Source organism: Haliotis asinina, chromosome 11, assembly GCF_037392515.1.
Source record: "Haliotis asinina isolate JCU_RB_2024 chromosome 11, JCU_Hal_asi_v2, whole genome shotgun sequence".
NCBI lineage: Eukaryota > Metazoa > Mollusca > Gastropoda > Lepetellida > Haliotidae > Haliotis > Haliotis asinina.
This window is the reverse complement of record NC_090290.1, coordinates 15,822,015-15,836,000: the sequence shown is the minus strand read 5'-3', so window position 1 is coordinate 15,836,000 and position 13,986 is coordinate 15,822,015. Positions and strand designations below refer to the sequence as shown.

Genomic DNA, 13,986 nt, shown 5'->3' with positions numbered 1-13,986 from the left:
CAGAGACCATATAATCCATATATGTTCCTTGCTAACAATTACCACTGTGGTTGTGGAATAGCATTATTCATACAGCGACACATCACACATCCAAGAATATCATTCTCAGTTTTAAATTTGCCAAGAAAAATGACTGTTTCCAGGAGGATATTCCATGACGTATTTTCGAATATACTGGTGACCTGTGGCTATTTTTAGAACAGGGAAGCCATGGCGAGTGTGAGGACGTTTGGCCGACAAGGTGTCAAAGCTTTGAGATGTATACGGTTCAGCCAGAGGCAGGAGATAGCCAGGTTTGTGGGAAGAGATAGTTTTTAGTATGAAAAGTGTTTTTCAGTTGATAGATTGTTTTGATTGTGGACTCGTCAGGTATAAACACTCTGACACACTCCGAGAAATCGACACGGGCAAGGTCGTTGACCAATATATTGCGCTAACGTCAAAAGGAAAATTCGGTCACCCATCTTACTGCTATCGTATTATTTTGTGAAAAAAAACAACTATCAAGTTTTGTTACAATAGGAGTAGGTGCTTAGAAATCACCGATGATCACCAGGACCTGCTCAGACTGCTGTCTGCAACAGCGAATTTATTCCTAACGTATTTTCCTCGTGATTTCGTAAGCAGGCACTGAGGAATCTTTCATAATCAACATGTAGATAGCTTCGGCAATACTGTGTGTACCGTAGGTCAGTGTGACTGTCGCCATGGAAAGCAAGAACAATAAATACGTTGTCATCTTTGTTAAGTAACGCAGAAGTTAAAATGAGGCAAATTTATCTTTGGTACAGCAGTGTTTACGAATGGTGTTTCAAAGTAACAGGACACTTGTACCTGTAAGTTTCAGATGTCTGTCTGACCAACTGAAAATTCATAAGACCCACTGAATAAAGTTAAAGACACATTTCAGATTTAACATTTCTCATAACTGGCATTGAAATTATTAACATTATATAACGACAAACATTATAAGCATAAATTTATAAACGGTGAACACGTGTCACATGCCAGAAATAACAACTTCAGACAAAGTCATTGTAATATATTCAGTCAGACACTGGGGCCAGCAGGTTGAGGACTTCTGTCTGACCATTGGCAAATCTGCCAGATTTGTCAGAGGGTCAGACACTATTTGTGAACTCTGGTATACAGTTACAGGATACTGGATACCTTGTATGACATCACCAAATGCAAATCCTAAACCTTACCCGATTCCTAAACGAAACTCTAACCCTAACCAAATGTGTACTTGCTTGCTTTAAAAGATGGCAGAAGGTATCTGGTATTCTGTAATCTTGCAGGATATATGCGTCAAACATTCTCAATCGCTGTGGCCAAAATGTAGATAATAAGGAAAAAGACGTTACTGGCTATCAAACTGTTATCCCCATGAAGCAGTTATCGCCAATATGTGCACAGTCCCTGTCAGTTACAATTTCATTCAGTTTTTTGTTCCCATGGTGTTTGACAACAATAAAGGATAGCAAAAGAATTCTTCACAGGAAGTAGCATAAGAGTAAAATGAAAGATACTGGCTAGTCACCAATTATCGTCATTTTTAAGCGTTTTTTAACTATTTGCTCCATTATTTCTTAACAGAATGAATGAAATTTGTCTTGATGATAGATCAACTATTAATAGATGCTTTCTGCTTGTTGCCGATCGTGTTTCTCCTGAAACACGGTCAAGAGGAACCGCGATGGTGTATATTGCACTTTTCCAACTACTAACAAGACCAATTATCGCCATTTCCGAATTTTTTATTTTATTCAGCTAATTTGACATAAACCTGGTAATAAAACTATTGTGTTTCAAACCATGACATACTCAAGAAATTTCATAATTGGAATTCGTTTTGAAATGAAGAATTTTATAACAGTAAAACTCGCTCTCACTGTGAATGTTGACGAATGCTGATATAAGCTGATGGGAATATGGAGATGTCACGGCGGAGTTGAACTTATGAAAGTTAACATTTCGAGTAGCAGTTTCGCAGTGTTTGTTTTCTCGGGGAAAAACGAAAGGATAAAGGTGAAAATTGACAGATATATTTTGTCAGTATTGTGTGCATGATATCTGTCGAGTCCATAAAACAGAGATGATTGAATGTTTGCATTATGGGTGTGTTCAGACAAAGTAAAATCTACACTTTTTATGGCCTGAATTGTCAAGTCATAGATTCACAATACAACCTGGATGATTTTCATTCAATTCTTATCGTTTATGAAATTTCATGTCAACACGCAAATGGTCACGTGACATACCCCAACGTTTTTGGGTCTCATCTTCCGAGGGATTCGTATTTGTAACGTTTACACCGTTAAATATTCACATAGTAAACAAACTCGTGTAACCTGTCGTTTTGGGGATGTGTCAATGTGTGAAATGATGCAGAAGTACAAGTAAAACTGTGTGCGCAATCGCTACAGCCAGGTGTTGGCGATAACTGGTACACGGTGATAACTGTTCGAATAGTAGCCTGGACAAATAGTAGTCATGATTTATGGTAATGACAGTAATCAGGTGTATTTAGACCTGATATATTAGAAACAGTGATAGATCATTCCATTGCCCAATGCCCAGGACAAGTCACTTCATTTCAGGCAATGAAATAATTAGAGTTGTGATGATTTATCAATACGCAAGTTATCGCGATTCAAGAGCTGCACAATACGATACATTGATACGATTGTCGTGGATCGATTCAACACGATACTTACATACTTAGCAGTCTACGAAAACACTGTTTCCCCTTCTATTTAGATTTTCGTGTAAAATATTGCCATGGACATGCTCCGACTGAGATAATTTTCACAAATTTATTTTGTTATGTGTGCAAAAAAAGCCAGTTGTGCCAATGTTGATCCCTGCTGTTCCATTTTTTGGGGAAAACACAACTTTACTGAAACATGCTAAACATTTTCTAACTTAATGTCTTTCATGATGACGTGTTTTATTTTTCTTGGGAGAAGAATACCTTCCCTGAAATGATAACATAACATCACATTATTTCCAGTACTTTTATTTTATGTATACAAGGACAAAATATCGTGATACGTATTGTATCGTATTTATCGGACTACCAGTATCGTGATACGTATCATATCATGGCATGGGCGTATCATCACAACTCTAGAAATAATGGTATCTTACTTGCCCATGGGCTGCTAGATAATGTCTGCTGATGGTTTCAAAATGCAAAAAATTGGATTTCATTTCATATCTTCTAAAGTGTAGCTAATAAATTTGACAATGATAATGAAGTTAAGAGGGTAAGATTCTTTATGGATAACAACTTCTTTATTGCATATGATGCATCATATGCAATAAAGTTGTTATCCGTAAAGAATCTTACCCTCTTATCACTTACCAGCTTCTAGTAATGCCAATCAAACAAATCAAGATAATGAAGTTGAGTTAAATTTCATGTCTACTCAAAATGTAGCTGTTAAATTTCACAGTGATAATAAAGTTGAGTTACCTTTCTTTGCTATTTATTACTTCTCAATAAATGTCCACTAAACATTAACTTCTAAGACCATATTGATATGTCCTTCATAATTATATCATCATGATTATGTCATAAAAATCAGGGCAAGTGGAAAATTAGTCAGGACAGATATAAGCAAATGTGACGCCTCAAATATCCCTCCTCTGCTGGAGGTAATAACTGAACTACTACTACCTAGCTTTTACATTGTTAACGAGGGCGATGGAGAGGCCATTGATCCACCCTTACATGACTGAGTTCTGTTTAGACAACACATTTTCCCATTGTGCTAGTGAAGAGGTTCTATGTTTTACGAGGGGCGATGGGGTAGCCTAGTGGCTAGAGCATCTGCTCGTCATGCTAAAGACCCAAGTTCAATTCCCCATATGGATACAATGAGTGAAGCCCATTTTCTGGTGTCCCCTGTCGTGATATTGCTGGAATATTGCTAAAAATGGTGTGAAACTAAACTCACTCAGGTTTTACAAAGCTTACAGAAATTACCAAGGGCTCATGATTGATCACTTTTCAAACAACGTTGCTGACTGCACAACTAAATATGATTGCAACCAATCATGAATCATGAACACTCACATCATGAAAGGTCCATATTAGAACAGACGTTCGCAGGAAGATACGACAAGTAATCTTTGTGGGAATATAATGACTTCACCAGCACCCTTCCTAATATTTCACCTGAGGCTGCAGTAAATATTGGTATGCAGAAATATGCAGATCCTTGTCCTGCCATTATTGTGAATAATTTGTTAGTATTTGTGGGTGAACTGTCTAACGCCTCAGGTTGGAGATACAGCGAACTTGAGGTGCTAGGATCAAGACCATCTGTGAGCGGAGTCAACTTTGTGTGTATACTCTTTCAGTGTTGTCACAACCCCTAGTGTACAGTACACAACCCTGTGAACCCATAATCTGTTTGTTAATGATCAGATAGTGGCCATATGGATACATGCAATTTGCATGTAATTTGCAAACACCAATTTGCGGGTACAGCATCGTGCAGTAAACTTGGACTAAGTACTGTGTGTTCCAGTCCACCCAGCTGTGAATGGGCACCTCATAATGATAGGGAAGCCACATTAACTCACTGCACCTTGTAGCAGCAAAATGTGTATGATCCTCAGGGAGTTGAAATTGATAATGTGATGAGATTGACATCCAATGATTGAGGAGAAAAACACAGCGCCTACAAGCAGGTGATCTGGATATTTGTGCCATGCAAATGTTAGTACACTACTAATTGTGCTTCGGTGCTATTTTTCTGCAGGTGCTTGTGTGGAGCTTTGCTGGCACAACCACCCAGATCATGTGGAGACCTCATGCTGTCAGACATCCAGAGGCGACATCTCTTTTCATTACCCAAAGTTGGCGGCATGCTGTCTCCGTCGAACAAAAGAAAAGATTATTCAGAACGGAGAATATTGGGGTAAGAAGTGTACAAGTGTCCAGATTGACCAGCATATCTGTGTCATGGATGATTCCATGCAGAAGGAATTATATTGTGTATAATATTATAATATACTGGACAAAGTAAGTTAGGGATATTGGTATTTTTATGATTGATGTTTCATCACTGTGTCAATAAGTGAATATATCATTATTAATAATTTCAATATTTACATATATCCCTATCTATTTTTGGCTAGTATAGCAATATATATATCATGCTCCTAAAGATTAACCTAAAAAAAACATTTTGTATGTCTTGTTTTGATATATAACACCCTAGTTTAAGTTAATACATTGCTCAGTGAAGGTCTTTTCAGGTGTTCATGAATAGTTAATAGCTATTCATTAGAGGTATGGTTTGATTCACCTTATCCACAGATGATCTGAAACATTAGCCATGCCTTTGTGGGAGTATGAAATCTGATACCTAACTTAAGAAAAAAGAGAATATTTGTACAATGATTAAAAAACATTCTTCTTAATGCTTTTTTTGCTTGGTAGATGGTATAATAGAAACTCAGGACCTCTATAAGCTCTTGTGTCCAGTTGAGATTGGAGAGTACAAGATAAGTTAGGGGGTCTGGCTTCATAGACTGTCATGATATCGTGTTCAGTCACTGGATTGTCTGATCCAGATTTGTTTATGAACAAGCTATGATCATGATCATGAAGCTGGAAAATGACTGTTTGTTCAATAACAAACCCCAAATTAGTCCAGATAAATCTAGGCTGCCTGTTTATGATTACATCAGGGACTGGTAAATTATGGACAGGGCTGTAACAATGCATCAACTATCGATGGTTTGCAAATGTTGAGTCTCCGATAGCAATTAGTCGATGGTAGAAATGAAAAACTATAGGTGTTTCTCCCTTTAACGTAAACCTAAAGTGTGCTTCTCACTACATATTAGGTCATCTCTTGTTTTCCCAGAATAACCACATTTGAGGTTTTTGTTTTGGAGGGACAGGTTTTACCTTTCACTAGAAAGACCTCTTTCCAGGTTTTACTTTTCCTAACTTTATGTGAACATCAACATTCAAATGATACACAAGTGTCTGAAATCAATTGAAAAATATCGTTCAAGATTAAACTCACAATACAAATGTTTTCCATAGCGGGATTGGAACCGCAAATTTCAGATTCATTGGTAGATGATCTACCGCATGGCCACCAGGCCGACAAAGGGGGTAGGGTTAAGTTATCTACTTATAGTTACTGTCATCAAATTGATTTCATGCATACTTTGTTACTGTTATGTAGCTTCATTAAATGATCATCTACATTGTAATTACCCATCATTGACGGTATATATGTTAGAGAAAACACTTCTCCTTTGTTTTGGTAGACAATGTAAAAGCGGAGGGGGGAGGGAAAACCTCGAAGGCGTGTTTACTCCTATACATAGTCATTACTTCAGCACACCGGCACACAGGGCAGATTTCGCATTTATGTTTTCAAAAACAATATCAAACTAGCCCAATATGTCTGTAACATCAATGCAAATGAAACTGATGAGAAATCTTCTGTAATGCATTTTTTTCATATTTTTCGATGTACTGACCATATTTTGACTATTTAGATCCACAGTCCCTTACCCAAAGTTAGCCCTACCGAAAACCTGTGGATTTTTTAACTTGTGTGACATTTTCTTTTCAGCTACTCCATGGAGCAGATGTACACTGTGGTTGCTGGCGTTGAACACTACAAGGAGTTTGTGCCCTGGTGTGTGGGGTCATCTGTCACTCATACACGACCTGGTCACTGTCGGGCAAAACTAGAAATTGGCTTTCCTCCATTGCTTGAGAAGTATACTTCTTCTGTGACTCTCGCTAAACCCAATCTGGTCAGGGTGAGTTTTATGTAAGCTTGTGCTGAATCATTGTATACTCATTGGTTTATATGGTTTGCCACACTCAGCGGTATTATATCTGTATGACTGGTGGTCTTTAAAGGTCACATGCAAAACAAGCAATAATAATTATGACAGAGATATCACTTATTCATGATATATGAAATGCATTTCTGATTAAAAGAAACCAAATAAACAATATTAAAGGCGTATAATCGCAAATCAAAAGTTCAATATTTTGTACTTGGGTTTACCTCCCTTGAAATGAGGCAGCCATGATACCGAACCCAGTCAGAGTTGGTGCATATGCTCTCAAGTGTAATAAAGCCTTTTCATTGGCCAGTGGTTCATTTGCTGATGCACTTAGCCAGCTCGTTGTTTATGGCTTCTAAGCGTGATAGGTGTAAAATTCAAATTACATCTGGTCAGTGATTGAAGTTGTGCTTTGCATATTGACATTAGCAGGCAGGCAGGCAGACAGGCAGGCAGACATGTAGGTGTCAATAAACCAGACATTGAGTTTTCTCTGCTTATCACAATCAACATGGGTTTTTCTTCTTTTTTCTTTTTATCCCCCAGGCATGTAAAGCGGGGTGGATATAGTCGACGACTCGTCTGTCCGTCCATCCGTAATCATTTGGTTTCCGGAGCATAACTCAGAAACAGTTCAATATTTTTAGACCAAACTTGATAGATATAGTAATCTCAGCCTATGGTTGTGCCTTTTGCTATTTACAGATTTTTGGCATTTTGGTTTTTTTTTATTGTTTGATTGTTTTTTTTTCCCATGGAATATTTTGGTGTTAGTTTTATGGTGGGGTGGGTTTCGTTTCCTGAGCAGAACTCAAAAACCGTTCAATATTTTTCTGCAAAGCTTGGTAGATATATCAGTCAGAAGCTGAAGTGGTGCCTTTCGCTATGTACAGGATTTTGTGATTTCTTATTTTCTCGATTTCCATGGAAACGTTTCGGACATATATAGTCTCAAAAGTGAGAGGTGTGTTTCATTTCCTGAGCAGAACTCAAAAGCCGTTCAATATTTTTCTGCAAAACTTGGTAGATATATCAGTCAGAAGCTGAAGTGGTGCCTTTTGCTATGTACAGGATTTTGTGATTTATTATTTTCTTGGTCTCCGTGGAAACGTTTTGGACATTGTCTCGAAATGGAGGTATGGGCTTTGTTTCCAGAGCAGAACTCAAAAGCCGTTCAATATTTTTATGCAAAACTTGGTAGATATATCAATCAGAACCTATAGTGGTGCCTTTTACTATGTACAGGATCTTGTGATTTATTATTTCTTGGTTTCCATGGAAACGTTTCAGACTTAGTTTGAAAAGTGAGAGGTGTGTTTCATTTCCAGAGCAGAACTCAAAAACTTCTTAATATCTCTTAGTAAAACCGTTCTAGATATGTGTGGCAGACCCCAAAGTGGTGCCTTTTGCTTTTTAAAGGTTTCTGTGATGTATTATTTTCTTGGTTTCCATGGAAACATTTCGGACTTAGTCTTAAAATGGAGGGGTGGGCTTCGTTTCCAGAGCATAACTCAAAAACCATTTCATATCTTTCAACAGATCTTGGCAGATATATGAGACAGATCTTGAAATTGTGACTTTGCTGTTGACAGATATATGGCATTTATAATTTTCATGAATTCTATGGAAACAATTCAAACTTAGTCTAAAAAAACAATGAGTAACTCTCAGATTATTTGTCCTTTCAAACATGTGGGGGCCGGGAGGATATGTGATCTTCTGATGACTCTTGTTTTTTAATGTCACAAGCAGATTATTTACTTCAAGATTAGACTTACTACTCAAGAAATCATACTCCGGGCAGGCATACTGTTTCAAGCTCCGTGAACCAATTCACTGTGCATGCGTTATGAGCTCAGTGCAGCATAGCTGTAGAAACCACTTTTCCCCCAGTGCTGGGGAAAAATTAGTGAATTGTTTGAACTCCGATTTTGCAGGCTTTTTTTCGAGTTTATCTTTTGTAAGTGCATACCGAAAGGTATCAGAATCTGCAAAGTTATGTTTTATGTTGCATGTGACTTTCAAATAATTGACTTGTCCAATAGTCTGTAGACAAATTAAATGACTCAAGACCAGACAATCTACTGATTGACGTTATGAACGTTGATACATGCAATGGAGGAACAGTTATCGTCAGATCATAGATATCAGTCCTTTGGTTACGTTTAACATTGGTGAAAGAGTTAGAGGTTGGTGGGCTGGGTGCTGTTGTACAACCAATCTTCATGGTACAATTGTTGTATTTCTGTGTTCAGACAATCAGAGTTACGATCACCTAAGATTACTTTATACAGTGACAACGACAAGCAAAGTTCTATCCCTTCTGTATCCTCAAAGATGATAGTCTTCAACATGACCTTGCTCCCTGTTTCAGTCTGAGTGTACTGAGGGCCGGCTCTTCAACTTGCTCTTGACAACCTGGAAGTTCAGTCCTGGTTTACCAGGCAACCCCCAGACCTGCACCCTGGACTTTTCAGTACGTCTCATGATCAATATCTTCATGGTTGTCGAGAGGCAAAGGCAGACGCGAGTATAGTGCATCTTGGGGCAGCATTTGTGAGCAATATGATGAAAGATTGTAAAGTTGAATACACAACAGACCCATAATTTCTCAAAAGACATTATTACTTGTCACCATTTAGTTTTGAAGGTGAGGTACATTATCTTAGAACTATCCAAGGTATGGTTAGGATGCGTTAGGATGCGTCATATCAGACACAGGTCAAACTATTTAACCTCTTTGTTTTGCAGGTATCGTTTGAATTTCGGTCCCGCCTTCACTCACAGTTGTCAACGTTATTTTTCGACGAGGTAGTGAAGACGATGGTGAATGCATTTCTCAAACGGGCCAAAAAAATCTATGGACCTGAATCAATCAAAACACAGAAGCCTAAAATAATGCTATACAACTCATGATGTTGGCTTATTTTAGGGAATTGTAAATACTGCATATTTGAGCAAGTCATCTAACTGTTGATACAGCCCTGACAACAGTAGAGGACTCAAACATGCTTGACTCTGCTCATCTTACACAGGACAACCCAGGATGAGGTCACTCGGTCCAACAAGAGCATCTCCAATGATGACAGATTTTATATTCATTTTTGCCAGGTATCAAACACAGTTCCTAACTAAATGAAGGTTTGTACTTTTACTATCAAGGTCTTCTGGGAACCTCAAGATTGACAGAAAGTTCGGACAAAAACTTTCAAAATTTCAGATCAAGAGATGAAGAGACATTTCATGTTGTGATAGATATGTCTTTGAGTTAGTTTGAGTTTCACTGATAGCAGTTAGAGAGTCAAAGGCTTTATTACTTAATTTGACGCTTATTGCACGTACAACTGTTGTAAAATACCTCTGAACGAGCAAGATGACCAGGTAATTCTAGTGTCCAACAATGTATTCAGTAGACGGTCTGGAAGAAAGATTTTAAGATGGTACAGTCATATGCATACTCTATGACACACTTAACTATGGTCATCTTAAAAATTAGGTGTTCTTGAATTTTTTTAGTGGTATATTTGGTTATTGTCCTGCTTCAGTCTTCACTTTTAACTTTAAGAATCCTATGAACTTGATGCTTATAACAATTTGATTATTCAGGAAAATAGTATCTCTTGCTTCATGTCGTGTCCTTCATGAGACATATGACTAGTTTCTGACCTCTGCAACTGACCATTTTGCAATGATAGGTTTTGAACACACACATAAAATGTTTTGTGGTGACCACGATAGATAAATGTGTTTTTCTGACCTGTATGATTCTTTGACTCATGAAATATTTATTGAGATCCTTCTTGATTTTATGATGATTAATGGGTCAGTTTTGAAAAAACGCCCATTTTCATACAAAACCATTCCTGTACAAGTATGACCCTTGAATGTTTAATGTTGAATTTATTGGTGAATGTGTACATTCAAAGTGTCATTTTGCGTTAGTGTGTTACACGACTCAAGGTAATACGGAGTCAAACCCCCATGTGACTGTATCATAGCCAGCACTCTCCTCCTCATACCTTGTCAGCCTCCTGATCCTCTGAAGGGATAGTTTATGCCATTCATGGCCAAGCAGTCAAAATTGGGCCAGGTTCTGCACAGGAGGATCTGTTTGTTCCACACAATGACCATGTCCCAGGTATGCTCCAAAGGGATACAATCAGGGTCTTTCAGTCATGATGTATTTCAAGGGGTGCTTAACTAATTTCTTTGTGTATGTTTAAAAGAGGAATATTTATTAAGTTCATTGCTTATGTGATGCGTGTTCCCCAGGATTTGCTTTCCCCACTTGTATTTTGTTTTTTATTTGTGTGACATGATACACCTAGGAGACAGTTTACTAGGAAACAGTTTACTAGGAAACAGTTTACTAGGAGACAGTTTACTAGGAAACAGTTTACTATGAAGTCAGTTTGAAGTCAGTAGCTGGTTTTCCATGATTTCATGATTTTCATGACTTGAAATTTGGTACTGAAGGGTAATGATGAATGTAGGAACGTTCAGTTTACAAGACTCATGTATGTTTCCGTCTACATACTTGTATGGTCAAAAGAAAAAGAGTAGGAACAATTAAGTGGTCTGTTGGTTTTGGAAAACACATGTTCTTATTTATAATGTTTGAAGAAATATTTGTTCTATATGTGATGTTTAGGTTTTGTGGGGACAAATAAATATGTGTTGAGGAGACATATTGATAACAAAATCTGGACTTCAGGATGTGACAGATATTCAGTCCATCTTGTGTTGTGACAGAATCAATCACCTCATGTTGTGTTTGTGGAATATATTAAGCATTTGGACGAACTTAATGTAACTAAAATAAATCATACTGTATGTTCAGAAAGACTGAACAGTATTTTGAAAATTTATTTGATAATTAACAGGTGTTTGTGTATATATACAAATATATTTATGTACTGTCCTGTTGCCATAGTTACTGATGATTCCTGGGTATGTCCATCAAATAGTTGAGCTAGCTCAGACCTGTCTGACCTTTGTGTGTTGATCTTTTTACTTTAAATGTTTAAAAAATGTTCTGAATTTTCTTTGCAACTAAAAACCAAATTGTTTGTATAAAGTGCAGATTCCATCATCAAGAAAATTTGTCATGAAAAACAGCATGTTTGAAATTGAAACTATAAAGTTGATATTGACAGTACAAACTTTAATGAAAACACCAGTGTCAACCTGTTTTATATATATCAACAGTCATCCTGGAGAAAAGAATCGGTTGAACAACTTTTTAAACCTGAAGCTTACAAAAATACAAGGTCTGGATAGAGTTATTTCCCTTTGTTCGAGTGACTTTGTTTCCGTTGACGACAGGTTGTTCATTTAGAGACCACAAAATGGTCACTGATGCAGTTGACTTTCTGAATGATTCTTGATAGATACGGTGAAGAGTCAAATTTTATGGCTGTGATATGACTGTTAAGAGGCTGGTGACAACCTCCTTGTTTTATTAAATATCTTGTTGAATAATTAAGATATTTTTGTGGTGTTCACTGCATCTTTTTCTTATCGTCACCGAGTGTTGAAGATTGTTTCTGTTGTTGATCATTTTGACTGATGGTATGTTGTCAAAGGTACATAAATGGTTCAGTCAAAGTTTTATATTTATACTGATGAAAATGTTCACTTTTAAGCTGAGTGAATGAATATTGTTTTACACCAATGAGCAATATTCCAGCATCATACCCATCTTGATATGGAAGACCAGTGGTTGAAAATAGTTGTTTGGGAAACAATATCACCTTAGTCTCTCATTGTAAGATATTTCATTACGTGTATTACCGGAATTTTGTTTTATTTTAACAGATTAATCCGTCACTCAAAATTCAAATCTACTTTATGTCAACACACTTGCAAGTTGATTGTCAATATACCTAGCAGATATGTTTAAATGTAATTTATTTTGTCCATGCTTGGACAAATTCTGGAGAGGAGAGGATGTCTGTGTTGGTGTGGTATATCAGCTTTGAAGTTTAAGTGACGAGATATGAATTTTATTTGAAGTTCTTTATGTAAACTATGAAATCCCAGAAAATCTGCTGTGTTGAATCCAAGTGAATTGTGATTCAGGATTCGATTCATGTGGGGGATTAAAAATTTCTGATGAAGAGGCTTTTCATTTTTGACTGTGAAGTCATTGAATGACTCCATCCATAGAAATAAATAAAAAATTGAAAGTGTACTCTGGTATAGTGGTTCATGTACAATCACTTGCCCTGATATTTTCCCACAAATGTGATATACAACTTTTCTTGTCCAACAGAGTAAAATACACTGGACTGGGCCGTCAGGCAGTGGGTTGTTTCCACCAGGACTCCCAAAGCTATTGTAGTGCTATGACTGTCTTTCCTCCTATTTAGTAACAATGACTTAAGACTTACGATCCAGTTGAAAAAGTTTCATTTGTCGCCAACTTTGAGTTCATTTGCAAATTTCATCATTAAAACATTATAAAAACAGTTGCACACAATCCTGTGATGTTTGTTTTAAATATGGATAGCATCTGCTGTTCGCACATCTCTGAAACTGACCTGAGTTTGAATCCCTCATTCCTTTGATCATGGTTGTTGGTTTCTTAGTACCATACCTTGTTCATCACTTTCACCATTTGGTAAAGCATCTAGTTCGCATTGTTTTGGACTTTTCTTCAACATGGCAAGTTGTGATGTGATATCAATAGATCACAAAAATAAATCCCCTTCCTGTTAGTGTGGCCTTCAACCCAGCAGTGCAACATCTTAATGACATATAATCAGTCACTTACATCATGGTGGTTGACTATTTCATTTCAATTAGAAAATGGTATACCTGAACTGAACAAATGAGTTATCTCCCCTGGACTTGTGATGACAGTTACTGTTCACATTGTCTTTCAACCCATCTTATATATTGCTTTGGCTAACATTTCAGTAAATCTGCACTATGAATACACAATCATATTTAGAAAGAGGTTAAATGTAACATGTTCTGTATTTAATTACACTTTTTCAGGCAACAATCGGTAACAATTTCTGCTGTTAACAAACTTCTGACAGGGAGGTAACTTGTGCAGCTTTACAGATTCTTGCACCTTATGGGGGTCGAGTCTCATCCATAATTCACACCCACACCCTCAGAGACAGGCACCCAATCGCC

General features: G+C 37.1%; 1 protein-coding gene across 1 annotated transcript; it reads left to right on the top strand.

The window, feature by feature from the left end:
* Window positions 1-202: 202 nt before the first annotated feature.
* Window positions 203-13,314, top strand: LOC137256356 (coenzyme Q-binding protein COQ10 homolog B, mitochondrial-like). Its single transcript, XM_067794145.1, has 5 exons — window positions 203-293; window positions 4,776-4,934; window positions 6,615-6,807; window positions 9,215-9,316; window positions 9,592-13,314. Exons 1-5 carry the CDS (start codon window positions 211-213, stop codon window positions 9,754-9,756), a joined length of 702 nt encoding a protein of 233 aa, XP_067650246.1. The 5' UTR covers window positions 203-210; the 3' UTR covers window positions 9,757-13,314.
* Window positions 13,315-13,986: the final 672 nt, after the last annotated feature.

What these genes read in the sequence shown, in the direction of transcription:
- LOC137256356 (XM_067794145.1), top strand. Translation starts at nt 211, where the DNA reads ATGGCGAGTGTGAGGACGTTTGGCCGACAAGGTGTCAAAGCTTTGAGA. An exon ending in CTAAACCCAATCTGGTCAGG is followed by an intron (nt 6,808 to 9,214) that starts GTGAGTTTTATG and finishes TCCCTGTTTCAG; the next exon opens with TCTGAGTGTACTGAGGGCCG. An exon ending in CCTGCACCCTGGACTTTTCA is followed by an intron (nt 9,317 to 9,591) that starts GTACGTCTCATG and finishes TTTGTTTTGCAG; the next exon opens with GTATCGTTTGAATTTCGGTC.